Source organism: Hibiscus syriacus, unplaced genomic scaffold, assembly GCF_006381635.1.
Source record: "Hibiscus syriacus cultivar Baekdansim isolate YM2019G1 unplaced genomic scaffold, ASM638163v2 tig00111342_pilon, whole genome shotgun sequence".
Lineage (NCBI taxonomy): Eukaryota > Viridiplantae > Streptophyta > Magnoliopsida > Malvales > Malvaceae > Hibiscus > Hibiscus syriacus.
This window is the reverse complement of record NW_024063066.1, coordinates 1,273,195-1,299,038: the sequence shown is the minus strand read 5'-3', so window position 1 is coordinate 1,299,038 and position 25,844 is coordinate 1,273,195. Positions and strand designations below refer to the sequence as shown.

The following is a 25,844-nucleotide window of genomic DNA, read 5'->3' as shown; positions in this document are numbered from 1 at the left end:
CATGCTACCGGTTCACTGATTCAACCGGTCGAATCTGTCCGACCGGTCAGAAGAACCGGACGATGTCATAATTATTTAAAAAATTAAATAAAAATACCAAAAATATTTAATAAAAAATAATTTTTTATATCACAAGTCATATTCAAAGCAAGTCATAACATATATATAAGTTAAAAACCATAAAATCAAATGAAACAAAATGATTCAAATTAACTACAACATAATATTTAAGGTAAAACATATTAAATAATAAATATAATTATATAACTATAATTAAAAAATAAATTTGGGGTTAAAAATCATAACAAAATTATATAACTATAATTATATAACTATTCTTTCACTTCAATCAAGCTCGAATTTTAGGCTTCAATCGAGCTTCTAATTTTTTTTTGAGTTCAAGCCTTTTTTTAGTTCAAGTTTCAATATTATATTTCGAGTTTGAGTTGAACTTGATAATTTTTTGCTTGTGCGTTTGAGTTGAATTGAGCTTACTTTTAAATTTTTCAAGTTCGAGTCGAGCTCAGCAATACTCGAGTTCGACTTGGATCGTTTAACAAACGACGTTGTTTGGTTTAATTTTTTTTTAAATAAAAAAATAAAAATTCCGGTTTTTCTCGGTTTTTCCGGTTTTTTTCGATTTTCAGCCGGTCTGATTCGAACGGTTCAGCAATTTTGGCCGGTTCACTAATAGCGGTTCAACCGGTTTAGATTGAATCGGACTAAACAACAGTTTCCGGTTGAACCGGTCGATCTGGTCCGATTTTCAAAACAGAGCAACTAATCCACCAATCAAATTAGGCAAAGTTTCTCTAAGTGTTATCGTGTCAAAAAATTAGGATGTGACTTATTATTGGACCGGCACACTTCCTACCGTGACCTATCCACAACTTATAAATAGTTTATTTTAATAAAAAAATATTATTATTATTTGACTAAGTGTAGAATTTTATCTATACAAGTAAGCAAAACGTTGATACAATGAAAAATCATGTGGCCATCTCCCCAACGACATAAAAAATTAGGCTAATGAGGATGACAAGCCTGCGAAATACAAGACCTAAACTTAAATGGTCATATATCTTATTCAGAGATTTTTTTTATTTAAAACATCTTATAATACATTAGATATAATACATAACAAAATATTAATAATACAGATATATCCAAAACGATAGCAAATAATGTCACCAAACATAACTGAAAAACATATAGAGATATAAGTTCGTACAAAATAAGTAGTTGATCTCCCCTGATGCCAAATCTGATAGTTTACAGTCTGCTGTTATCTGAAAATGGGTAAAAACTACAGAATGAGCTAAAAAGCCCAGTGTGCTCCATACAGTGTATATAAAAACATACTGATAAAAATATTCTAGTAAAATCAGTTTATGCAATTATGTCGTTAAAAATATGAACACTACCCCCAGCCCATCACTAGGTTCCCCAGAACCATACACCCAGCCCACACAACAAATAAGACCCTAAGCACAAAGCCGAGGAACCTGCATATATACTTCCTTCAACAATTTATACAATTAAAACCTCAAATTCCAATTAAATATATATATATTTTTTAAATTTTCGGGTTATTACAACACTTGCCTAGCAAAAATACACTCAACAAAGAGATAGTCTCCATCCTCAATACCGTGACCACAAAGCATACAAGTAGCAGGGTCGGTTTTGGGCCTGTGCGGGCTGCCCAACCGTATAGGGCCTAATTTTTGAAAGGACCTCCAAATTTTTTTAAGTCTTTTGTATATATGTATATTTAGGATGTTTGGTCCAAGATTTTTTAAGTCCAAGGCCTATTTTACTGTTATGGTATAGGGCCACCAAATTTTAAAATATTAGTGAACTTCTTTATATATTTAATATTTTTGTTTTAAAATGTCTATTTTACTGTTATGGCATAGGGTCACCAAAATTTACAAGACGGTCATGACAAGTAGTATCAATATGATCCCCCAATAGGGCATACGGACCTTCGTTGATAGGTTATCAGGAAGAGCCAGCCACGTAATGAATGAGACGGGGAATAGACAAGTCGTCATAATGAGTTAAAAAAATACTTTAGACACATATTCATAAAAAATAGTATAGTTTGAACACTTGTTTTATATTTAAGCCTTATATTAACTATCTTTTACTGTTTCTTTAAGGATGGTGGATCCTCTAATTCTGTACTATGGTAAAGGGAAGCCAACTGGTTTTCCTCTAAACCCCAATTGTTGTTGTATTGACATTGTAAGTGAATTCTTTCTTTTTCCTTTCTTCTTCTTCCTCCTCCTCCTCCTCCTCCTTGTTGTCGTCTTAATGAAAGAGTTTATTGAAGTGGATTCCAGCAGACATAGTTGTGAACACCATGTTGGGAATCATGGCAAAGCATGCTTCAATGTCCAAGACAGCAGACCTGAATTTCTACCGCATCTGTTCTTGTTCTTCAAACCTTCTAGTTACTTTGTTTAACTTAATCTACCAACACTTCGTGACCGGTCCCTTTATCGATTCTATTGGTCGACCAATCCGAATCTCAGAAATGAAAATCTTTAACTCACTGCAAGATTTCTCAAATCATCTATGGAGATCAGCAGGAGCTACTGCAGCTGCTATTTTGCCAAGATTTTGAACAATAATACTAAAATGAAACAAAAACTAAACTTTAAATATGAGTTTTGAAAAAATTAAAAATTTAGATGCTAAAACAGATCAAAACTAATAGTTTAAGTACTAAACACAATTTACCCTTTCTCTTTTGGTAAAAGTTGCATCAAATTTTGAACATACGTACACATATTATATAGAATTTGGATATGATGTGTTAAAAAAGTGTTCAAATATGGTTTTGGAACAACACCTTAGCAACAAAGAACGAGAGCCTTTGGATCATCACCGATATAAAAATGCAGCACTGATATATAACAGTCTTCTCTTTGACAAAATGAGGGGGAAGCAAAAAGGACTAAAAACAATAAATTCAAAGGATCAAAACAAAAGCTTCGACGTTACCGTTATTAGGGCTACAATTGCCGATAACTGGTGTGCCTGCTGGCATCGCGCAGCATTAACTATGCCAAGGAAGACCAATACAGGATCTGTCCAGTCTTGTCGGGAAATAATAGCCGGAACACATGTTATCTGTACCAAACCCTGTACATGCTAACCAACTAACATCTCCATACCAGAAATTTCACAACAGAGCATCAAAATAAGCTCCAATTATATGGTGAGAACCCAAAGGAAAGGGAAAACGTCCTAGCAAGTTTTTCTACCATAATACACATGAGCCCCGCTTCAATGTTTTGCAAAACGAAGGGATGAAAGTGAAAACCCAGGTAATAAAACTAAATTCTCAAAGAAATTTGACTTTTACTTGAAAAGTATCTTTGGTGTTTCACCTGAACCACAGTCGATGCTCCATCACGGCCACATTTGTGTGGAACGGTATAGCTAATTGAATTCCTTTCAGCCCTTGGAATCACTTGCTCCATATTGTGTACTTCAATTGTTTCCGTCTCGAACACATTTGAATTTGAACTTCTAGGTAGTGTTCATGTATCATGACTGTTCTACAAGCATAGGCCGTTGAGTGAGATCCCAAAGCTGCTTTTTCTGCTGGTCACTAAGGTGGGGTAAACATGCGTGTAAGAGATCAACTGGCATTTCTCTTTTAATAGCTTTGGCAGCACCTGATCCATCGATTGCCATACTTGGTTTGGTCTGCATTCGCAAGGACTGCATCACGGTATCGTATTTGTATATGCAATACTTGGTAAGGAGGTTAAAGAATTCATCAAATGAAGCTTTCCAAAGGGGTAGATTAGTCATATTATAATTGCCAGCAGCTCTAGAATCATTCATGATTTTTGTTGCCCTATCAAGAACAGATTTCAGAATAATTGAAGCCTCATCTCCAGCAGGACTTCCAATGGGACGAAGAGGGGGCTTCTCTGAAGAACAAACAACAGATGCAAGACAGACACTGAGGGCACGGAGATCCATTTCATGGACACAAGAGGAAACAACCCTTGCAAGGTTAATAGTAGTTTCAGCGGGTCCTGGATCAGAGGGAAGGACTCCGAACAAGAGCCTTAAATGACGGAAAATGGACATGCAGACAACTAGCATGAGCTCACCACCTGGAGGAAGAAGCTTAAGGAACCTTGCAAGTAGCTTCCGACCTTTGGGGAGGGAAACTATCCGTAAAAACACAAGATCATCCTTCTGAGCAAGATCATCTGTATGACCATTCTTGCTAAGTGTGTCAACCAACTGAAGTGATGTAGCCAGCTCCTCCAAGAAAGCCTGTCGTCTCTGTCTCAGTTGGGATCCACCATCCTGCAACTGATTAAACTGTAAAAACCTATCAATATCATCTACATCAAGAAGAAGGCATATACCATCCTCTATTGTAACTCTAGCAGCAAGCATCGGTTCCTGTTCCAGGGGCATATCAGAAGCTTTTTTATCATTGTTGGTGACAGCAGATGAATTAGGAGGGTCAACTTCAAGAAGAGGGCGAGGCCTGCGAACCGAAGAGAAATGAATCCTCCCAAGAGCATCAGCCTGGAGAAAAGCATGAGGCTCAGAATTCGAACGTGCTAGGGGAGGAAGGTCCCTAATCTGAGTCGGGCAGAAATGATGTCTCAACTTTGCCCCAGCCGATTTTCTTGCAAGACAAGCCTGGTGGTAATAATCATCCGTGTAGGGGTCATTACTGTGGGTTGCAACAAGCTGCATTCTGACAATGCCCTCAATCTCATCAGTTGACATGTATTTGGATCTAAACTTAGGCCACCCAAAACCGCTCTTCAGTCTACCACTGTCAAAGCCCTGCTGTGAAAACCGTAGATTCTGCCTACCCTTCTGAGCTGATTTGACTCTTTGATCTCTCAGATCACCAATACCAAGTATAGCATCAACCATGTTCATTTGAGATGGGGAAGGAGAAAGATGAGGATTAAATAGTTGTGACTGAATCCCTGAAAAATGGCCAACTGAAGGCTGATCAGGATGCTGCAATCTCTGCTGGTGCGACTGCAGCTGTGGCATTAATTGTGAAGGAACCAAACCATTTTGATGGGATAACTGTTTTTGCAACATATTGTTCAAAATACTGGAATCATCTCCATACAATTTTGCCTGGCTCCCCCATTGATTTGACGGCAGATTACTGACAGACAGGCCAGGAGCAAATTGAGGAATATTCCCACGAAAAGGTGGCCCACGGTATAAACCTGGCGGTTGAAGCTGAGAATTTGAGAAGGAAGAGAGGTTTGGCAAAGATGTCATCCGCGGCCCACCAACCATATAAGGAATATTTAGGTGTCCAGCATGTTGGTTCGGTGAAGCCTGAGGAGATCTGCCCTCATGGGGAGAGTATGAAGTATAAGAAGGTTTTGGAACTAAAATCGGTTCACTAGAGAAATTTTGACAGTATTGATGTTGCTGCTGTGGCGGCAGCTGCTGCTGCTCGGGGTATGAGGATGTCCTGTAGATATGCTTTGGGTCCAAATTGGCCAAGGGTTGTGCTGACCGGCGTTTCCCTTCGGGAATACTTTCAGTTCCAAGTGGCTGCTGACCAAGCCAGCAAGGAAATTCCTCCCCATGTGTCCATTCGGCTGCAGATGAACCTTCAACAACATAATGAAAAATGTCAATATTGGTACGGTATTATCTTGCATGTATGTCTGTTGGTCTGTGTAGTTGGTCGTCCCTTCACTATGATGCAGGGTCTTACTGCCTAACTATTCATTTACAACAGCAAAAATAGTTAGTACAATTTACACACAATCATCTGTTAAAAATGATAGCAAAGAAAACCTTCAGCTAGTGTACTATTAATTAATTATAGCTATGATAATATTAAAGCACCATCAACACATTAGGAAAGGGAATAAATTTCCTGAGCATTCACCTTTAAAAGAGGAACTCAACTTTGTAATGACTAATGAGGGTTATGTACAGATCATATTTTTAACATTATGTTTATTAGATTTAAAAAAAAGAAGCATTATCATATTCGTGAGAGCGTGCTTGAGTGGACTCGGTGCCTTTCACTCTGAATCTCTGATAATGCAAGAGGCCCCAAAAGTGCACCTTGCACATGTCACAACTCATTGCCTCAACCCAATCACAATAATGAAAATAAAACTGAACTAGTGATATAGATCCCAATAATAATTGAATCCAAAAACATTTTAACTGATTAAAAATATGAAATTATGAATATCATGAAATAAAAAGGTCATAGATGTTATATTCACAACAAATTATTTTGTCTACAGGATGATCTGATTCCTACTTAAGTCTTTGCTTACATCAGCATAAAATAAATTCTGAAACAATGGCAAAAGGAATTTCAACTAGCTTGGGTGAGCATTGTCAGAATGGATTTCAACTGAGGTGAGCATCACAAGAATGAATTTCTTCAATTCACGTAACAGGAATATGCTAGTATCAAAAATTTTCAATTCAATCAGCAAGCTATTATTCTATCCCATAAATTCATGTCATCTACAAAGGTTCAGTTTGAAGATGAGAGGTTCATTGTTCAGACTCAGATGCTTAAGATATATGCAAATACAAAATTTCCAGATCTAGTTAACACAACTGATACAAACACGCATACTAGACAAAATTAAGGCAACCCTTAACCAGGGTTTCAAGTCCGCAACCGCGATAGCACTCGCGATTTCGCGGTAGCGCTGCCTTCCGATATACCCGCAACAGCGCCCAATAGCGCCCGCTATGGCCGTAATCTCGGTAAACCCGAAATGACCGAAAAACGACCACGATTTGAAACTCTGCCCTTAGCCACCAACTCCCTATTAAAAAGGGAACTACATTCAAGACTTTTAGTAAAACTATTAGCTGCCTTCATGGTCTTCAATGGGAAACTATACCATTCAATCATTCAAAAGGAAAGCATGTCCACTGCACCTAAGTATATAGATGAACACCCTTATAGGAGTCTAATCAAATGTAACAACAAATGGGCTCCTACCAAATAACTCAATCATAATCTTGATAAACCTAACCAACGTTTTATCGTTTCTTTTTATTCTAGCTATGGAATAACCACCACCAAAAACACTCTAAAAACAGTTAAAATAATTTCCAATTCCAGATATATCTTCCACTTGATACCGAGATATCTTATTTTCCTATCGACATATGATAGTTTTCCCAAACTTGAACATAACTGTCCATTAAAAATTTGGAAACATACAGCTAGTTGATACTTTAAACAGGTAAAAGATGCTTTTATCAAAGTTCAACAATCAGCATTGATGCTAAAACATATCAAAGACTTCTGCAAGAAACAAATCCAGAAAATATAGGACCTCAACAACATCAATCATCAACCACTGACTAACAGAAGAAAGTGATGAGATTAATAAACTCACTTTGTCTGGATCCCCCATCACCAATTATCCCCGAGCCTCTTGGTCCACTAAAAGCTGGGTCCAACTGCAACAACATAATAAGCTAGCATCAGCAATTGCTAAAGAAAAGGCTAGTACTAACCACTAAATTACATGCATGCATCTAGTGATTTATAATTTAAGAAATATTTTTGAAAAACGCTAGTAACTCGTCCTTTATGACTTATTTACAGTACAAAGATTTGATCTTGAACTTGGAGAAACAAGGAGATAAAATTTAATAAGTTAACTTTTCTGATTATAAAAAATAACCCAATATCAAGCAAAGATTTTGAGAGCTGCTACTGCCCTTATTTAGAGTTACAATAAAAGTTTGGAGGATCAATATTCTTAGCAAGCTAGCAGATGATTATGAAAAGAAGTTGGTAAAATATTTCTTGTGTATTGTAAGAAACCAGACAAATACAAGCTCAAAAGTCAAAAGTATGGGTGCACTTCAATAAATGCCGAGGTTTTATCCCATTAAATCACTCAGAATGGGATAAGATCTAAAGCTAACAGTAAATGTGGAATTAGGGGTAATTCCTCAGGAGAGAAAAGAAATTTGATTATCTAACTAGTTGCAAAATACAATAATTATGCAGTGGATTAACCTTTGAAAATGTATTAGCAAGATCATCAATGTCTGATAAGGATCTCAAAACTTCACCCTGCAAATATAAAAAAGAAATTAGTTAAAGCAGCTAGCACATGGATATTATGCTAAAATCAAATATGGAAAACGATATGCTTTAAGATAGTTAGATGTGCCAAATGAAACACTTCACTCGGAAGGGAGCAGTTTTCTTTTCAAACAAGTAACCACTGATTTTATCCTGCTAGGCATAAATTCGCAAGAATAACTAAAACACAAAAGAAAAATGAAAAGAAACAAGAACATTAATGATTAACCTCATCTCGATCAAACAAAAACTCCTCATCATCAAGTCCGACTGCAGGTAATTCCTCCTCCTCCTCATCTAATCCCCCCAATTCAACTTCCTCGAGAACATCTTTCCCGAAAAATGTATACTGCGAAGCATCAAATACTGTATCTCCTGCATCATAGAAAAAATAAATAAAGCAAAGGAAACACAAAAAATAATTCACCCTTTTCACCACAGACAATCATAGGAACCACAGAAATGGGTATTATTTTTCCTTTGTCTCAAAATCAAATAGCAATCAAACAACAGCCGCCAAAAAAGCCACTTGTACTGTATGCCTAAAGGGATATCGCAATACCAATTTACCACTCTTTATGTAGCCAAAGGCCCAGTAGTTCTCCATATGTACCAAAAACCTTCTTGACTTCAAAATTTAAATCTAAAACAACCAGAAACTCTAGCTTAAACCAAACTAACTAACAAAACCCATAGCTGATTCTATCCCATTAAAGGCATAAATTGAGTAAATTAAAGGAAAAAGAGTCGGATATCAAACCTGTTGAAGTATCGCCAAATCGCCCAGGATTCTCAGAAGCATCCATTGTATTTATATAAACAATTTAAAATCGCCACTCAATAGATAAACCCCAGAAACAAAACTTGAAAATTTTAACTGAATCTTCGCTCTAGCGGTTTTAAAAAAAATGAAATCTGAAATTTAAAATATAAAAGAAATGGAATTCAACGATAAAGTGCATAAAAAAGAGATCTATGCAGCATTAATTCATTGTTAAGGAAATAGGGTTTTTTTCCAGTCCAAATTATTGAGACAAATTGATGAAAGAAAGGAACCCTTAAGAAGAGACAGCGAAGGGTTGGTTAATTATTTATTTATTTATTTATTATTAGGATTTAGATCCTTATTTTTAATTTTGTCAGTTTTTTCTGGCTTTAAATTTTCTAATTTTTTAGATTAAATTATTTGGTAGGTTGTTATAATATAAGATAGTAAATTTGAATTATATATAATATAAAAATAATAATTTGTTTTCTTTTTATGAAAATAAAAATTTGATTTTTTTATATATTTAATTTTAAATTAATTAATTAAATTTAGGATAAATTACGTATTTAATACCTAAACTATCAGTTTTTGTCTATTTTAGTAATTAAACTTTTATTTTTTTCAAAACCATACTTAATATATAATTTTAATTTTATTTTAGTACCCTACTATTAACAATTATTGTGTTTACTACCTAAACTATAAACTATGATCCATTTTAATACCTAAACTTTAAGTTTTTTTCTTCAAAATTTCACATTAAATTTTGAACAAATATACTAAAATGAAACAAAAACTAAACTTTAGGTATAATTTTAAAAAAAATTAAAAATTTAAGTATTAAAATAGACTAAAACTAATAATTTAGATATTAAACCCGTAATTTATCCTTACATTTATTGGTTGAGTATACGTCAGCTAACATAAGTATTGTGGATTCCTAAAAATTACAAATAAATTTGAAATCAAATAGAATAAGAATTGAATTCAAATAATCATTATATAATCATAAATTCTGGAAAAAAAATCCGCAAATTTTATTTTACATGATTAATGAAGAATTAAACTCTAATTATAATCAAATTATTTTTAAAAATATATATTGTAAGAATACTTAATATAATATTAAAATATGATATATTTTATAAATATTCATATTCATATTAATCTTTATTTTTATTTGTATTTTCTATTGATTATCTAATTTCGCACCACTAAAATTTTATAACTCCGAATAAGAATGGAGCTAGATATTTCATAATATGATGTTATAATTTTAAATTATGATATTTAAATAAAGTCAAATAAATTAATATACATTAAAATTCGATAAATTAATATAAAATATAGTTAAACTAACATAAGACTATTACAAAACTATTAAATGATAATCAAAAGAAAATATGCATACATACTAAGGGTGTTCATTTTCCGGTTATAATCAAATTTATCGACCGAACTGAATTAATTCGGTTAAAACGATCGACCACTAAATTGGTTCGGTTGTGGAACAATTATTTTTTTCAATATTTAACAGTTAATTCGATTCAAATCAGTTAATTAACTTAATTAATCGAATTAGCCAAAAAATATTAAATATATTATATATAATAAATACATATTGTAAGCTCAACTCTATTAAGAATTAATACTCAATCATTTTTTAATCACACTAGATCCATTAAATTATCAAGATCTAATTAAATTTTAAACCAAATAATATATATATATATATATATATATATATATTAAATTATAGTTAATGTAAGACTTAAAAATGAAAATGAGTTTAATATTTAAATTATTTTTATTTTCTTGATTAGGATTTGGATTTTCTAAATAATTTTAATATAATTTATACATTATTATTTAAAAATAATTATAAAAAATTAAATAAAAATATCAAACTCATTTTTATTTTTAAGTCTTACGTTAACTATAATTTAATATGTATATGAAATATAATTTATTTATTTATTAGATTTGTTTTAATAATTATATATATATATATATATATATAAATATATAAGTGTGTGTATTTGATTCCCCATGTGTGTTTGATTCCCCGATGCCCCTTTCTCATCTAATATATTTTCTCTTTACACATGCGGTGACACATGTCTTCACTTGATTGGTGGAAAAATATATTTAATTAAAGTTAATTAAATTCACCTTTCAATCTTATAGTGATATGTGGCACCTCCGGATTAGAGGGTTAAATATATTTAATTGAATTAAAATTGTAACTAAATTAATAGAATGTGTAAATATTAAAGACAAAGTATATAATTATACCAATTTTATTAACTGTCATGTCACCACATCTATTAAAAATTAACGGTCAGTGCCTTGATTGTATCATTTAAACAGTTGGGTAGTCTAATTAATCGAATCGAAATGTCAGTGGTCAAAATGAAAAGGGGTTATAGTTTAGTGTTCACCCATGTAGTTTTTCCAAACATTAATGGGTAAACTATAGCTAAGACCACCCAACTATAACACATTTTCATTTTGACTACTATTTTTCAATATTTTTCAATAGAGTCACTCAACTATTTAAATGTATTCAATCAAGTCACTTGTCGTTAACAATTAACGAACATGTTGACGTGACAGTTAGTAAAATTAGTATAATTATATATTTGGTCACTCTTACTTATATTTCTATCAATTTGGTCCTAATTATAATAAATTAAAATACAATTAATCTTTCAATCGGATGTTGCCATGTGTCATCATTCAATTTGATGATTAAATTTATTTTAGTTTAATATATTTATTTTCTACCCATCAAAAGGTGACATATGTCATCATCTTGTGAAAAGAAAAGAACCTAAAGAGGGAAACATGGGATTCGAACCAAAGACCCTTGGGAGAGAAGAAGGAAGCTCACCCAAAGATCCGAATTTATAAACTTTTGTATCCAAGCCCCGATCCATTGGCTTATGCTTCTCCATGCCCAATTTTCTAGTTTCCACGTCCATAAAACAGCAGCCATTAAAGTCGGCAAATTGTATGCATTCTTATACCCCTGCGCCATTTATTTGAGTCCCGTTCTTCGTCTTCTTTGCAATTCCCAGTTCTCGTTCCTTCTTAAAGTCGGCAACTTTGCTTTCTTTGGCCTATCGTATCCAGCAGCTTCTTCAAGGTTTCAATTTTTTTTCCTTTTGCAACTTTTATTATATTCAATTCCATGAATGGCATTTCAATTTCGATTTAATCCATGAATTAATTCGGTTTTATCACTTCAATGTTTCCCTTTTATGTTGTTTTTGTTGTTGTTAATTAGAGAAAAGAATTGGGTCATTTTTTTTATTTCGTTTTCTTTTGGGTGCTTTTAGTTTTAGCGTATAGGATTGTTAATTATATAATCCATGTATGTGTGCTGAAAATGGAATTTTTTTATGGGATTTCATTTTTTTGAATATTGAAATTTCGATATAATCTAAGAGATGCAAGCTTTCATATGTGTTCAGGTTTTGTTCTTATCCGAATAGCCTTTGTTGTTATTGTCTGCAAATGTTGACTGCTAGTGTTACTGCATCCTTGCCGCCTTCATTATCTAAAGGTATGATCTTGTTCTAGCTGGTTTTCTTGGAATTTTCTTTTGTCATTCATTGAATTTCTTATATTTTAATGATAATTTTCGTCGTTGTTTTCGCCAGGACATTGTTTAGAGCAGCAAGTTAAACGCCATGGCTGCTGTGGTGCCGATGGAATTCCCGCACGAATTCGGCCAAGGGGACTTGGCTTGCACTTACAACCTGTTGTTGGAAGACGTAGAAACCAATATTTATCCATTATATGTGCAGCTGCTGCTTTGGTATGTTTGTCGCTGTAGCTACGAGAAAATTGATTTCCTTTAACATAATACAAAACTCTTTATATATGCACCATCTGCTTGCATAAACAGCAGTAAAGCCGGAAATGAATTCAGCGGAACTGATTGAAACTTGCGTTCATATGTGTGTGTTGCTTTATACGTGCTCAAACTGGACTTTTGATGGTGCTGGAATTTGGATTTTCTGACTTGGTTTCTTTTCCTCGCAGAATGCAACATGCAGTGCATCGGGGCAAACTCAAACCATTACTCGGGAAGCACCAACGATCACCCAAGCTCCTGTTCACTGTAATAACAAACATATGCACTTTAAATAGCTTGCTATAATTGGTTATATGGAGGGGTGGCCAGGCCGGCCTCCAGGGGCTGGGCCTGGCATGTATAAAGCCTGGCCTGGCCTGATCTATTTAACTAAACAGGTCAGGCCCAGATCTTTTTAAAAGCTTATTTAACTAAATAAATCAGGCTTAGGCCTATTAAAAAACCTTATAAGTCTGATAGGTCGGCCTATTTAGAGTGACTACTTTGTAAAATATACTAAGTTAGAGTGATTTAATAGAGATATACTCTAAAATTAATGGCTAAACTGAAAATATTAAATGTTTATTGTTAAACACTTTTAAACAGGTTTTTAAACTAAACAGGCTTTTAAACAGGCCAGGTTTTTAAACAGGCCCAGGCCAAGCCTAAATAAAAGTCTTTGACAGACCACAGGCCAGACCCAAGCCTACCCAAATCATTGTAGGCCAGGCCTAGGCTTATTAAAGTCTGGCCCGACCTGGCCTATTCCCACCCCTAATTATATGTAATCATTTTTGTGATTTTCCAGTTATTTTAGTCACCTGCCTTAAGTTTGATTGTGGTTGGGAAAGTTATGGTGGGCTAAGTGATTATACCTGAATAATCGAAAGGGATGATGATAGGCATGTATCGTCTCGTTCTAGTTTTAGAAACTTAGCCATGGTGTGTTGATGCGTGCGTTCACTTTCATGCTCCATCAACTTCAGTAGGATGACTGTAATTTCGCGTACAATTTTCCGTTATCCCAGATCTCACCGGGAGCTCTAGCAATTTTTATGTTACTCTTTTCTGTAGTTTTGGTGTACTATTTTCCTGGTGATAAACACCTGATCATTCTGGAGCTGGGAATGGATCCCTGGCTATGAGGAACTCCCTCACCAATGATATCGTAGATAGCCGATTGGCTTGAACTTTGCAGCTTCGTTGTTCCTTTTGCTTCGAGTACAGCACCTTACAATTTTACGAGAAAACGTAACTGGCTTAACATGTTCTATTGAAATGCAGCAAAGGAGAAGTCGCCGCAGCTGGATGATGGTGATTCTGGGTTTCCACCCCGTGATGATGACGGTGGCGGCGGCGGAGGGGGAGGCGGTGGGGGCAACTGGTCAGGCGGATTTTTCCTTTTCGGATTTCTCGCATTTCTAGGCTTCTTAAAGGATAAAGAAAGCGAAGAAGACTACCGCGGCAGTCGAAGAAGATGATGAGGGAAACTGCTGATTGAAAACAGTTTTGGAACCTATTGCATATAGCTCTCCTTATATATAATTTAAAATTGGTCTAATTATATATTTAATATTTAAACTATCGATTTTGAAATATTTTAATAGTTAAATTTTTGCATTTTTTAAAATTTATCCCTAAAGTTTTGTTTTTGTTTTATTTTATTACCTTATCAATATTTTCACTTCACATAAATATATAGGGATGGCAACGGGTCGGATTAAGATCGGGTTTTTGGTCCATCCAATCCGATTCGAAAATAAGTATCATCCACCTGAACCCGATCGGACCAGAAAATTTTATATCATCCACTCGATCCAATCCAAAATATATATATCATACATCTGACTTTGACTCGACTTGACCCAATAAAAAAAGAATTTAATTAAAAAATAATAAAATTTTAAGGAAATACATTATTATCCTGGGGTCGGGTCAGATTTTTTCACCCTCCATCCGAACCCAACCCGACCCAACCTCACTCCTTAAAAAATCCGATCCAACCCAACTCAAACCCATTTTTTTAAAAAAATCCGACCCGATTCGATCGGATCAGATTGAAAACCGTCGGATTCGGGTAATATTACCCTCCCTATGAATATATAAAAATGTGAATAATGTATGATCAAAACCCTAAATGTATTCATTGATCTTATCTTAGTTTTTTTTATATAATTATAAATTATTCGATTCATTTATAAATTAATTTAAATTGAATTAATGAAAATGCTTGGTTGGTAAGTTTGATCCCACTAATTATTTTGTTTCGTAGCACCGAAATACAAAGACTTAGCACCAGCCATGTATTCAACCCTTTTAAGTACTATTTTCATTGCTCCTTCATAGAGTGTAAATCAAGTCTCCTTTCATCCACCAACATCTCTTCGTCATTTTCTTCCATCTACACGAATTCAATGAAAAAGATCAATCTCATACTTGGGAAATGCAAGTGCTTGTCGATGCAACTAGGGAGGCCATCCTCGTATAGCGGCCTGAGATCGAAATCGGCTCGGGAAGATCGTCGTCGTGGTGTTTGGGATCATATAAGAGGAGGAGGAGGAAGAAAAGATGTCGGAAATGATGGCGGCGGCGGTGACGATGAACATCAAGAATGCGAAACGATTTATGCTCACTCCAATAAGATTGTCAACTCTGATCCGGTGACAGTGGTTGCGGAAGGGTCGTTTTGTGAAATACCTGGATGCGGTCGCAAGATGATGACCAATCTGCAAGGCATAGATGTGTTCCCGTGTGAGTGTGGTTTTAGGATTTGTAAGGATTGTTATACAGATGCTATTGCAACGGGTGATGGGTTTTGTCCTGGATGTAAAGAGCATTATAGAGTGTCGGATGTGTCCGAGACGGCACCAGCTAGCGACTTCGGTTGTCGAAATCCAGCCGGAGGTTGCCGGCTGTGGAATCGACAGAGCTCTTGATGAGGAGTCATAGTAATGAGTTTGATTATACTCAATATTTGCACGAAACGAATCAGAGTTATGGGTATGGGAATGGTGTGTGGCCGAATGATTGTGCCAATGGAAACACCGATGAGTCCGGCAGTGACCGTAAGCTATTCCCGGAATACCCGGTTGAGAAGCTTGCATGTTATGTTTCGGAAACCCCCACTGTCACCACGAAGGAGATCTCCTATAAGACCACCAGAGTCTCCACGTCGGCATCTAGATTCTCCATTTCGTCGTTGTGGTGAAACACCTCCTAGGCGCAGGCCAGCCTCTCCTGCCAGAGGTCGTTCTCCATTGTCTCCTCCAAGGCGACCTCGATCCCCAGCAAGGTTTGGCAGTTTTAATAGACGGTCCAATTATTTTGTCATGACCGACTAATCCAGATCGGATACTACAGAGTCGAATGCGACCCTCTCAACATATTTTACTTCATTCGTAAACACCAATATTCGAACCCCTAATATTACTTAAAAGATCTAATACCTCATCATACTAGATCATCTGGTTGTTATTTTTATAGTATGTTATTTTTATTAGTAATATAATGATTTTATAGTTTGGTTTAGTACTTGCAGTTTGATTTAGTAATTAGATAAGGATTAAGAAAAATATTTTGTAAGTCCTTGATCTCGATTCTAAAATTGATCCATTTACTCGACAAATCAACTTGTGAACGAGGCCTCTCTTCACATCTAAAATGCTTTTAGGGTAAATTTCGTATTTGATATCTAAATTATTAGTTTTGGTTTATTTTGATACTTAAACTTTCAATTTTTTCAAAATTATACGTAATGTTTGATTTTGTTTCAGTTTAGTACTATGTAGTTAAAACTTACCGTGTTTAGTACTTAAACTATTAGTTTTGGTATATTTTAGTACCTAAAATGTTTAATCTTGAACGGGATACTAAAATAAAATAAAAACTAAACTTTATGTATGATTTAGAAAATGAAAATTTGAATACTAAAACGGATCAAAACTGATAGTTTACATATTAAACGTGTAATTTACCCATGCTTTTAAGGCCTTAAGACATTCCTTTTGACTTGTGAATTACGTAACTACTAATATTATTGTGCGAATTATCTTCTTTTTATAAGATTTAAATTCCGATATTTATAACCACTTTCCTTTTTTGATTTTTATATCAGAAAATGTATACTTTTATCGATAAAATAGAATATTATTTTTTTTCAAAATTTAGAGTTTAAATAATTGTATTTGTGAAGTATTTTTTTCTGCATCCACAAATGTTCAAACTTGAGACCACTTACTTAAGAGACCAGAACCCCTTCCACTCAGGCCAACCTTCGTAGGTATTATTTTGAAATCATTTGATATTATTAAAAAATGGATAAACTACACCATAAGTTTATGGTTAAGTTATATATTAAATACTTGAATTATTAATTTTAGTATGTTTTAGTACTTAAATTTTTAATTTTTTAAAATTATATGTAACATTTAGTTTTTATTTTATTTTAGCACCCCACCGTTAAAAATTTAACGCGTTTATCACCCAAACTTTTATTATTTTTTTTGTAAAACTTAGCGTTAAATTTTGAATGAAAATACAAAATAAAGTAAAAACTAAAGTTTTTAATGGTGGGTTACTAAAATAAAATAAAAATTAAACTTTTGCTATAATTTTAAAATATTAAAAATTAAAACACGAAAAATGGACTAGAATTGCTAGTTTATGTACTAAACACGTAACCCTAATTTCTTAAACTATGACCAATAATTATGTTGTAATTTTTAAAATTTGTGACTAAAATAATTATTTGATCATAGTTTAGGGACCTATGATGTACTTTATCCTACACAAGAGAGAGAGAGTGAGCGAGAGACAGAGAGGAGAAATTAAAGTAGTGGTGTTTTTTGCTGTCCCGAGGAATTTCTCCATCTCCTTTCCCTCTCTTGTTGCTCCAAAGTCGCATCCTTTAGTCTTTCAGCTTTCAGTTCATTGCCTCACTGTAGGACAAGGAGGACGGCTCTTCACTCAACCAAAGGCAATTTTTTTTAAGAAATCATTTGTTAGCTCCATCAGTTTCTTTCACTTTTTTTCTTCTTGTTTTTCTGTTTATTTTGGTTTCTGGGTATTCGTTTTTGTTAATTTTTTGTTTCTTTTTTGTGTTATTAAAATTGGGTTTGTTGATGGTTTGTTGTTGGATGAATTATTTTATTTCTTTAGAATATGATTTAGAGTTTCACATGTAAGTGTTTAAACGCTTTGATCAAGATGAACAGCTCTTAATTGTGTTTTGTTCGTTCTCAAAAGGTTAAAAGGAAATGAAATTGTATCTTGAGTTGTTGTCATTTGTATCGGTTTCCAGGTGTTTCACCGCAATTTCGGTTTAGCTAGTCTAAACGATGGACCAATCCAGGCTTAATACGAGGGGGCGTTGCTCCGGTTCGACACCATCGGATGAATCGGCTTTGGATTCCGAAAGAAACTGCTGCTGTCATCCTCGTCTTCCTTCGTTTAGTTCCCCGACGCTTCAGCCTTTTGCCTCGGCTGGACAGCACAGTGATAATAATGCTCCTTACTTTTCGTGGCCGACCTCCAGCAGGTTAAATGATGCTGCTGAAGAGAGGGCGGACTATTTCTCTAATCTGCAGAAAGGAGTTCTGCCTGCGACTCTTGGTTGGTTGCCGAAAGGGCAACAAGCAGCGACGTTGCTGGAACTAATGACCATAAGAGCGTTTCATAGCAAGATTTTGAGATGCTACAGTCTCGGGACTGCAATTGGTTTCCGTATTAAAAAGGGTGTGCTGACCGACATACCGGCTATCCTCGTTTTCGTCTCCAGGAAAGTTGATAAGCAATGGCTCAGTCCCATCCAATGTCTACCTACAGCCTTAGAGGTTATTCGATTTTACTTCCTCTCCTGCACCTTTTCCTCTGTTGCTCCTATTCTTTGACCTTTTCCCTAATTACTACACACTGGTTTTATCTTGCTTCAACCCTTTCAGTTGGGCTCAGGCTCGATATGTTTGTAAAATAAGTATTAACTCCTTTAATCAGGGGCCAGGAGGAGTATGGTGTGATGTGGACGTTGTGGAGTTCTCGTATTTCGGTGCGCCTGAGCCAGCACCCAAAGAGCAGCTGTACACGGAGATTGTGGATGATTTGCGTGGGGGTGATCCGCATATTGGCTCAGGTTCTCAGGTATTCTCAAGTTGCCTTGTAATGTTTTTCATTTTATGGTAGTTGGTAAATCTTTTTGGTGTACAAGCATGCTTGAGAACTCTGATCATCCTAAGCAAGCTTTACATTCCAATCTAGTTCTACATGATAATGTCGTCAGCGATTAAAATTACCTAGTAAGCTTCACTTTTGTTATTTTTACGGATGGTGCAAATCAATTCCATGGGCTTGAAATGTACCTCATGGACGTTATCAGTTTATCACCTTTCATAGTGAAATACAGTAAAATGAGTCGTGTACTCTGGCCTTAAATTGTTTGAAATGAAGACTTGGTCGAGGTTGGTTTGTCTAAATGTTTCTTTTTCTTCTGTAGAACATATTTTGAACTTTGAATTAGTCTTGTCGTTTTCATCAGATGTTGGTTTATATATCTGGACAATATGTTTGTGTTCATCATTAGTGACTAAAGAAACCATCTTCCGGAAAGTCTTATTTGACAAATATGTAAATGTCTCGTATGAATTTTCACATAACTATTACCATTTTTGTACCCTCAGGTAGCAAACCAGGAAACTTATGGGACTTTGGGTGCTATTGTGAAAAGTCAAACTGGCAGCCGACAGGTTGGGTTTCTCACAAATCGTCATGTTGCAGTTGACTTGGATTATCCGAATCAAAAAATGTTTCATCCTTTGCCTCCAACACTTGGTCCCGGTGTATATCTTGGTGCAGTGGAGAGAGCTACTTCATTCATAACAGACGATCTTTGGTATGGCATTTTTGCCGGAATAAACCCAGGTAAGAATTTTAAGATAACTTCAATTGCACTACCTTCAGAAAAAAAAACTTGGATTGCACTAATTCACTTTTCGATTTTGCCTCGAAATCTTATGCTGCAACATGAACAAACTAAACTATTCTGAAGTTATCTTAATGAAGCTTTTGAACTATGTCATTTTGCTGTTTCCTTTATAAATGTTGAGAAGATAGAATTCAATGAATAACCTCTGATAACATTCATTAAGCTCGTTGTTAACTACGTTACAACCAGCTTATATAGAAGCTGTAACTTCAAGTGTACTCAACCTCTATAATCAACTCATAACAGAATCCAATATTTCTTAACAGCTATAACAACTCACTCACACACAACGCTCACATCAGCAGCACATACACACGTCACTGCATATTCTAGAATGCAGTCATGTATTCCAGAATATATTCCAATAATAAACCTATCCGATACCATTGGTTCATTAAAATCTTCATGACATTGTTTGGTTAAGGTTTAATCAGGTCACCGTTATGCATTTTTATCGGTTTGTAGGCAGATAGGGTTTGTTCTTTGCTTCCTTCATGTTTGACTAATTTCGCATTTGTTTCGAAATGCTTTTTTTACCTTGCTTTTCTTTCAAATTTCGTGTCCTGTTTGACTCAAGATCTTATTGCTTATGTATCTTGTCAATGCTTCGCTCTATCTGGAATATGGTATATATTTATGGCCCGATTGAAACAGGATCTCATCGAGATTCCTTTTGTTCAGTCATCGAACTAGTTGGTTAAGCGAGGAATTACCACTTTTTCTTGGATGGTATATCGGCCGGTTGATGCATCATTTGCTCTATTTCCCTAGGAAACTTAAAAACTTCAACATGTAGGTCTCGAGTTCGAACTAGGGGAGGGGAGGTGGTGGTTATTGGTTCGATACCACCATCAATATCTGGTTTTTGTTACTATTCTTTCCTTATGTTCTTTCATGTTTCCTATTTTATCTGCTCAGCAGGTTTTCCCTCCGTACGGCATTTTTCACTTCTTGAACTGACTTTCAATCGTGTCCCTAACAATTACATAAACTTGCAGAAACATTTGTCAGAGCAGATGGCGCATTTATTCCGTTTGCTAATGATTTTGACATGTCCACTGTTACTACATCCGTTAAAGGTGTTGGTGAGATCGGTGATGTCAAGGTTATCGATTTGCAGTCTTCAATCGGTAGCCTTATTGGTAAGCAAGTTATGAAGGTCGGAAGGAGTTCTGGCTTAACCTCGGGAACGGTATTAGCTTATGCCCTTGAATATAATGATGAGAAAGGCATATGCTTCTTAACCGATTTTCTTGTTGTCGGCGAGAATCAGCAAAGTTTTGACCTTGAAGGGGATAGTGGAAGCCTCATCATTATGAAAGGTGAAAACGGGGAGAAGCCGAGGCCAATAGGAATTATATGGGGTGGAACTGCAAACCGGGGTCGACTTAAGCTAAAAGTTGGACAGCCACCGGAAAATTGGACCAGTGGGGTTGATCTTGGGCGACTGCTCAACCTCCTTGAGCTTGACATCATCATTACAGAGGAAGGGCTTAAAGGTTTGTCCTCTCTCGAAACACTTCTTTTACTTCATCGTTTTAATATCACGTTTCATCTTCAGAGTCGTTATCGATACTAAAAAAATGCCTTGATGATTAGGACAATCGGAATGATGTGTATTCGACGCAATGATTGAACTTTTAAATCTTGTTATTTTCGTCTCCAGGCGAGTAATCTGGGTTTATGTGTTACTTTCATTTCCTTTTATTTACAGAAGCAGTGCAAGAACAAAGAGCGGTCTTGGCAGCAGCTATTGCCTCTATAGTTGGGGACTCCTCGACTCCAGAAAGGGTTCTAAAGGACAAGAGCGAAAACAAATTCGAGCCATTGGGTTTTCAGATTCAGCATATCCCATTAGAAGTAGACTGCAACAGCCCGGAAACGAATCCTTCAACTATAAAAACCGAGTTTCATTTGGAAGACGGTGTCAGTGCTGGTCCTAGCATAGAGCACCAGTTTATTCCAAGCTTCATCGGGCGATCTCCCTTGCATAGAAACTTCTCCGACAAGGCCGTCTCTGAAAATCTTGCATCGTTAAGGAACGGCTGCGATGAAGATCTTTGCGTTTCATTGCATTTGGGCGACAATGAAGCCAAGCGGAGGCGTTCCGAAGCTTCAACCAGCACTGAAGAACCAAAGTGAAAAACCCTTTTTGGGACCCTAAATTTTAATGGAGTTAAGGCTGCAAAATTGTATGTTTTAACTCTGTAACTTTACTAGGTCGAGTTAACCTCAGTAATTTACAACAGTGATTTAGTAAACAACTCTTTCTTCCCTCTTTTATTGCAGTAACGGACTGGAAATTTCTTCCCCATCAGTTCCCTTCTAATACCATATTCAAAGTCATCCAAGATCATTGAATATTCCTCTTTCTCTATATTTATTTTATTTAAGTTTATATTTTATCGAATAAAAATAAGATTTTTTTTTATATCTATACATTTGTGTCGAGTTAGATCGAATGTGAGTTTTACCCAAAAATTCGGGTCGGTCAAAAATCCAGCCCATCTCAACCCATGTACAATAAAAAATTCAGGGGATATTCGATTTTGTCCTCGCATTAAATGTGTGAGGGTTAAATCTATTTGATTTAATAATTGATTAAAATTAATTAGGGCTTACAATTAGAGCTTCTATTTTAAATTTAATTTACTTTAGTCCCTTAATTTAGAGAATAATTTAATTTGGCCCTGCATTAAAATGTTCGAGGATCAATTTCGATTATTCTATTCAATAATTGATTAGAATTAATATTAGAGCCTACATTTTTAGGTTTAGCCTTCTAGATTCTTTAAATTACCTAATTTAACACTTTAAGTTCGTTTAGTATAATTAACCCACATAGTATAATTAGAGTCATAAATAATATAAAAAAAAGATAATTACTCATTACTGAAGTATTCATAAAAAAGAATTTGGGTAACAATGTATTAGTACCTAAACTACCAGCATTAGTTCTTTTAGTACCTAAACTTTTAACTTTTTTAAAAATATACTTAATATTTAGTTTTTATTTTATTTAAGAGCTTTGTTAAAAACTTATGTTAAATTTAGAAAAATTAAAAGTTTAGGTACTAAAACGGACCATAACTGATATTTTAGGTACTAAACGAGTTAATTTTTAACAACGGAATACTAAAATGAAAAAAAAAATTAAACATAAGGTATGATTTTTAAAAAATTGAATGTTGAGATACTATGACGGATCAAAACTGATAATTTAGGTACTAAATACATAATTTAACCAAAGAATTTTTGTTCCCAATATGGTAATCAGAATAAAGTTTAGGGGCTATTTTTTCTATTAAGCCTTTTATGAATAAACAAAAAGGAAAAGAAAAATGGTGTTGTTTTGTTTTCTGTTCCGCGAGGAAATTCTATTATTTTTACTCTCAATTGTTGTTCGCAGTCGCAGCTTTTTAGCATTTCAGCTTTCAGTTCGCTGTAGAACAAGGAGGAAAGCGCTTTCACTCAACCAAAGGCAATTTTTTTTTTCATAAATAAATTTGATTTTTTGGGTTTTATACAAGTTTCTGGGTATTTGTTTCTGTTAGTTTTTGATTTGATGAATTGGGTTTTTCTATATATTATAAAAATTCAAAATTTAAAGCAAGTTCATTTTGTGTGAGTTATTTCTTAGTAAATGGAACGATTGATGGTTTATGATAGGATGGGTTATATGGTTTCTTCTGGATTTGGTTAGATGATGCCTTAATGGCCTTTGAGTGATGCCACTTCTGATCTTTATTGTTTGTTGAAAATTTAGGTAGCTTATAGCTGGTAGGTACATTGGAAGAATTTAATCGCCGGTGAAGATGGCCTGCCATCTCTGGGTCGTGTAAAGCTCACTGATCTCGTAACCTCCGAGGGCCTTCCTTCGGACTCTTACAAGCTCTTGGTCTCGACTTTATCGCAATCGTTTGCTCAGTATTCTGCTTCCATCATTCAGTTCCCAGCTAGGGATGGAGCCCTTTTGAGATCCGGTTTGGATTCTGCTCGCTTTTACTTCCATCAAAGGGAAGCTTACCCACCTGCAGACATGATTCACACGAATGATTCTCGTGAGTGGTGTAAAACGTCTGGTTACTATGCCGATCCTCAGCTTTGGCAAGAAACTTACGATTTCAGGCCAGGCCTAACTCTGTTAGAGCCCGGGAATGGAATGGAGTTTCCTCCGGGTGGTTTGCCTGACATATTTGGCTTGCTTGGTAAGGCAGCACGAGGCATACTTGATGCGATCAGCTATTACTTGAATTTGCGCAGCTCGCCGTTTACTGAAATACTCGATAACGTACCGTTAAGAAGCAGGGAGATATCTTCTTCGGTGTTATCGGTGTGCTGTCATGCAAGGCCTTCTTTTCATGGGGCACAACACCACAATTTAACAACACATGATGATGGACAATTGATCATGTTCCCTGACCACGAGCACCAGGTTGATAAAAGCTTGATATCTGTCGTTAAGTCGGATAAAGCAGGTTTGCATGTAAGGGATTTTCATGGTCGGTGGTTTATTGTCGATGGGGACCTTAGTCCTCTAGAAGCTGTTGTTTATCCTGGTCTGGCACTTTATCAAGCTACTGCAGGTTATGTCAATCCTGCATTGCATAGGATGGAGATTAATAATATTCGGGATAACATGTATGGACGATGCTCTTTGGCTTTCAAACTCATGCCCAATTCCATGACCAGCCTCAGTTGCTCGGAGATGAGAGCAGCTGGTCACGGGGTTGAAGCTCAGTTCCAGATTCCGGTACCGGTGGATGACTTCATGCAGAGATCTCACCCAACGGATCAACTCTTTAATCGGAACACTTTCCCGAGCTTTAATTTCCCCACAGCCCAAGATGGTAAGCAGTATTTCACAATGCGTATGCAGTATTTTCTTATACAACGTGTCAGTAGCTGAAAAGTCCAACAAGGGGGAGATAGGGGTTTCAATAGTTTGATCCAAACCATAACATTTTTCCGTTTGGTTTGCCGAGACTTCTTGATGTTGGATTATCTTTTCTGTTATTTTTTGTGTCCATGTAGCCTTAGGGAGAAGTTGTTAACAGAAGGTCCTTGGATAATGAAATGCTGGTACAGGGTCCATGAAGCCCTTGATTAGAAGGAGGAAGAATAATACGAGATGCAAACCTCTGCCTCCTTCCAAGAGATTACGGCTCGAGGCTCAACGAGTGCTCAAGGAAAGGGTTCAGGAAATCTTGGATAAGAAGGGCATCAAACTACGGTTTTGTTACCTAAAAGAGTGTGAGAATCACATTCATGCGCTAGATAGTCCTTGTGCTGGAGATCGGATGGCCACATGGAGTGCCGTTTGTTCACCCCCACGATCTGCCTAATAAGGCTAAGATTGGTTTTCTTGAAGCATATGAACCTGGTTGGACCGCAACTCAAGATATGGAATTAAGCCTGACGGAACCTGGAGGACAGGCCAGTCAACAGTCGGGAAACTGTAACTGTACATCTCTTGTTTATTTCATTGCCATGCAAGCATTCATCGAATGCAGTTTAGTTTTCAAGTTCTTGGCATTAACCAGTGTTGTCAAGGCGTGCGCCTAGCGCGCCTGCACACTATTCAACAAAAGCGACTCAGACCCTTTCAGGCCAGAACCATTTGATCAGGCGAACAGTGCGCCTAGGCATGCTCTTTAATTTCTTTTTTTTTCCACTTATTTTTTTTCACTCAGGTTAGGCCCTTTTTTGCGCCTTGTGCCCGAGGCAACATAAGGGTTTAAGCACCTAGAGTGCGCCTCTTGCGCCCTTGACAACATTGGCATTAACCGTGCATCCAACACTCACACCATGGGAATTTTGCTGGATTTATCATTGAGCATTTTGAACACTAATGAAAATAGTTTTGAATCGGCATTCATATATACTAAAGTGCGTCGGATGTATTTTTCCTTCGACGGTCTTCTGAATGTCGTGAATGGAATGAGTTTTATATAATATTTTTTGTCTGCAGGAACCACCATGCAGTTTCCTTCCCGCAATTATCCACGAGGAGCTTTGTTCATGACAATTGGTTTTGGAAGATCTCAGCTGGGAGATTATGCATGACACGAGCTTTTCTACTGATATCTTTTTGTCTCTGGATCCGAATTCTACTTGAATGGAC

General features: G+C 35.7%; 3 protein-coding genes and 1 pseudogene across 3 annotated transcripts; 3 read left to right on the top strand and 1 right to left on the bottom strand.

Annotated features, from left to right (window-relative positions):
• Positions 1 to 2,899: 2,899 nt before the first annotated feature.
• Positions 2,900 to 9,012, bottom strand: LOC120159156 (protein PAT1 homolog). Its single transcript, XM_039169811.1, has 5 exons — positions 8,874 to 9,012; positions 8,343 to 8,488; positions 8,045 to 8,101; positions 7,413 to 7,476; positions 2,900 to 5,636 (listed from the first exon to the last, which is right to left on the bottom strand). Exons 1-5 carry the CDS (start codon positions 8,917 to 8,919, stop codon positions 3,562 to 3,564), a joined length of 2,388 nt encoding a protein of 795 aa, XP_039025742.1. The 5' UTR covers positions 8,920 to 9,012; the 3' UTR covers positions 2,900 to 3,561.
• A 2,786-nt stretch (positions 9,013 to 11,798) lies between these two features.
• On the top strand, positions 11,799 to 14,255 carry LOC120159160. The gene is made up of 5 exons (XM_039169815.1): positions 11,799 to 12,030; positions 12,359 to 12,450; positions 12,548 to 12,705; positions 12,933 to 13,011; positions 14,029 to 14,255. The coding sequence occupies exons 1-5, from the start codon at positions 11,828 to 11,830 to the stop codon at positions 14,223 to 14,225; spliced, it is 729 nt and encodes a 242-aa protein (XP_039025746.1). The 5' UTR covers positions 11,799 to 11,827; the 3' UTR covers positions 14,226 to 14,255.
• A 3,323-nt stretch (positions 14,256 to 17,578) lies between these two features.
• LOC120159157 (protein NARROW LEAF 1-like) lies at positions 17,579 to 22,038 on the top strand. Its single transcript, XM_039169813.1, has 6 exons — positions 17,579 to 17,719; positions 18,044 to 18,575; positions 18,736 to 18,879; positions 19,416 to 19,656; positions 20,719 to 21,219; positions 21,435 to 22,038. Exons 2-6 carry the CDS (start codon positions 18,081 to 18,083, stop codon positions 21,860 to 21,862), a joined length of 1,809 nt encoding a protein of 602 aa, XP_039025744.1. The 5' UTR covers positions 17,579 to 17,719; positions 18,044 to 18,080; the 3' UTR covers positions 21,863 to 22,038.
• Positions 22,039 to 23,363: 1,325 nt separating this feature from the next.
• LOC120159216 lies at positions 23,364 to 25,841 on the top strand (annotated as a pseudogene).
• The last annotated feature ends 3 nt before the right edge of the window (positions 25,842 to 25,844 follow it).

Coding starts and splice junctions, on each gene's coding strand:
- LOC120159156 (XM_039169811.1), bottom strand. CDS start 8,919: ATGGATGCTTCTGAGAATCCTGGGCGATTTGGCGATACTTCAACAG. Junction 8,489..8,873: donor ATTTGGCGATACTTCAACAG/GTTTGATATCCG, acceptor TCTATGATGCAG/GAGATACAGTATTTGATGCT. Junction 5,637..7,412: donor TGATGGGGGATCCAGACAAA/GTGAGTTTATTA, acceptor ATGTTGTTGAAG/GTTCATCTGCAGCCGAATGG.
- LOC120159160 (XM_039169815.1), top strand. CDS start 11,828: ATGCTTCTCCATGCCCAATTTTCTAGTTTCCACGTCCATAAAACAGCA. Junction 12,451..12,547: donor GCCGCCTTCATTATCTAAAG/GTATGATCTTGT, acceptor TGTTTTCGCCAG/GACATTGTTTAGAGCAGCAA. Junction 13,012..14,028: donor CACCCAAGCTCCTGTTCACT/GTAATAACAAAC, acceptor ATTGAAATGCAG/CAAAGGAGAAGTCGCCGCAG.
- LOC120159157 (XM_039169813.1), top strand. CDS start 18,081: ATGGACCAATCCAGGCTTAATACGAGGGGGCGTTGCTCCGGTTCGACA. Junction 18,576..18,735: donor GTCTACCTACAGCCTTAGAG/GTTATTCGATTT, acceptor TCCTTTAATCAG/GGGCCAGGAGGAGTATGGTG. Junction 21,220..21,434: donor TACAGAGGAAGGGCTTAAAG/GTTTGTCCTCTC, acceptor TTTTATTTACAG/AAGCAGTGCAAGAACAAAGA.